We start from the raw sequence: 2500 nt of genomic DNA, 5'->3' as shown, positions 1-2500 counted from the left end.
ACTTATTCCCTCGTGGAAACCCTGCGCCATTCTGAGATCACCTCTCCGGAGATAAGAGGCATGGCATCGGCCATACTGGCGCTTCTGGTGATAAGTTCACTCGCGGCATTCCCTCTGGTCCGGCATTTACACCACAACGTCTTCGAAGGATTTCATCGTTTTGCCGGCTGGACTGCTCTCGCTTTGCTTTGGGTTTTCGTCATGCTCTCTGCAGCTTATGTTCCTGCTGAGAAATCCTACCGACTACGCGGTTCAGTTCTTGCAAGGAAGCAGGATTTCTGGTTCACTTTAGTCATCACCGTTCTCATAATCCTGCCATGGCTATCCGTGAGGAAAGTTCCAGTGCAAGTGTCGGCTCCATCTGGGCACGCCAGTTTAATCAAATTCTCCAGCGGAATCAAAGCCGGCCTTCTCGGGCGCATAAGCAGATCTCCCCTCTCAGATTGGCATGCATTCGGAATTATCTCTGACGGAAAAGATGAGCACATGATGCTGGCGGGTGCGGTGGGAGATTTTACCAAAAGCTTGGTATCTGATCCGCCCAAATATCTGTATACCCGTTGTGTTAAATTTGCAGGGCTGCCCTATCTGATAAACATGTATAACAAGGTAGTTGTGGTGGCTACAGGTTCGGGCATCTGCGTGTTCCTGTCGTTCATGCTGCAGCCTTGTCCAGCCGAGGTTTATGTGATTTGGGTGGCCAAAGCGATAGAGAAAAACTTTGGAGACGATATTGTGAAAAGGATCAAAAGCTACCCTTCAGAAAAGATGATAATTCATGACACTGCTTTCTCAGGGCGTCCAAACGTGCCGCAGATGACAGTGGAAGCAGTGAAAAAATGGGGAGCGGAAGTGGTGATAGTGACTAGTAATCCGAGTGGGAGCAGAGACGTGGTGAATGGATGCAAAGCAGCCGGAATTCCAGCTTTTGGGCCAATCTGGGACTCTTGATTTCATTTTTGTTTTCTTTTAAGAACGTTACTTCAATACTATAAATAAGCAGAACATGCAGGGTATGCAAGCTCGTAAAATTGCACCAGCATTCTGATTCTTGAACTTTTGTGGTAGCATGTTTTTGTTGGAGCATTTCAATGCAAAATACCTATTAATTGTGGAAATTTGAATAATATTCTCGTTGATTTTCAGCAATTCATTAGTCTTTTAATGTATATTTGTTGGTTATTTCTTTCTTTGAGCAATATATATAGACTATTTTTTATTAAATGATTTGTTTGCCAATATATCGAATGTTTGCGATTATATCGAATGGTAAGAGAACTTTATTATAGCTACGTTGGTTAAAGGACAGGAGGTAACCTCATGAAAAAACTCGTGTATTGGTTGTGTTTTAGATTGGTCATAAGAGAAGATGGTCAATCGAAGGAGACGTGGCAAGAATAAGATATGATAATGTAATGACGAAAATGAGTAAAGGTAGCAATAACATGAGCAACTAATTAGCATGATGAGAGCTTTTGGAACGATGTTGGAAGCCACTAAGACCATGCAAATCCCAAGAACAATCAAAGTTAAAAGATACTACTGGTGATGCGTAACCATGTGATGATGATGCTTTCAATGTAGGATGAGAATTGAATGTACAAGATAAATTTGCTACGACATTAATGAGAGTAGAGAGTAAACTAAGGCTCGACCTTTCCTAGTTATTAGTGTTCTTTATATCCTAAAAAGTTTTTATGTTGGATCCATGATTTGGAGAATTTTTTTTTAATTTGAATTGACTGACCTAAGAGAGTCAAGTGTGTAACTACCAAGTTGAAGGGACATGTAATTTTGTGGCAGGAACATGTGTAGAAAGATAAGGTAGGACTAAAGATCACACTAGATGGGAGTAGATGGCTAGATGGGAGTAGATGGTTATGCAATTGGGTAAACTTTTAGTTGAAAATTATAACTTGGAGTTGTTTGACAAATTCTAGAATTTCTTATAGAGAAGAATGTCTATGAAAAAGTATACATGTTGAGGATTTCAATGGACTCAACACTTGGGTTAGTCACATGGAAGATGATGTGAACAAGATGTCTTTGTTTTTAAATGTGTTTGAAAGTGAAATTAAAGATGAGATGTGTTACTTTAATCAATCAATGGAGCATATGTATAGATGCATATTCAGGATAAATAATTTATCTACAATGTAGCAAAGAACATAAAGTTATTGATATGCTGGAAGGAACATGCATATCAAGCAATAAAATTCATAGGAGGTTTGGCACATGATGTGATTCTCATCAGTGCTTATGGTATATTTTTGGAAGGACCATGGAAATGTAACATTTGTACTATGTATAGTTGGCGAAGGAACACAATTACCATTCCAATCCTAGAAATATGTGAGGCTTGCTTATTTTTCTAGTGAAATCATATTTTAAACACATTATTTTTTATTACTTGAGTAGAGAAGACGGCCTTGATCCCTCACGGAGTTCAAAACATCAAACAACATAACAAAGCAGCAACATAATAACAATTCTATTAAAT

General features: G+C 39.1%; 1 protein-coding gene across 1 annotated transcript in view; it reads left to right on the top strand.

Moving 5' to 3' along the window:
• LOC131049253 (adenylate-forming reductase 03009) overlaps positions 1-977 on the top strand; it is a 1676-nt gene extending 699 nt beyond the window's left edge. The window contains exon 1 of the mRNA XM_057983296.2: positions 1-977. This exon is cut by the window's left edge and continues 699 nt beyond it. Coding sequence (XP_057839279.2) covers positions 1-951 — 951 coding nt within the window. The 3' untranslated portion in view covers positions 952-977.
• The last annotated feature ends 1523 nt before the right edge of the window (positions 978-2500 follow it).

The sequence above is a fragment of the Cryptomeria japonica genome, chromosome 7 (genome assembly GCF_030272615.1).
Source record: "Cryptomeria japonica chromosome 7, Sugi_1.0, whole genome shotgun sequence".
NCBI lineage: Eukaryota > Viridiplantae > Streptophyta > Pinopsida > Cupressales > Cupressaceae > Cryptomeria > Cryptomeria japonica.
The sequence above is the reverse complement of the archived record's forward strand: the minus strand, read 5'-3'. Positions and strand labels throughout refer to the sequence as shown.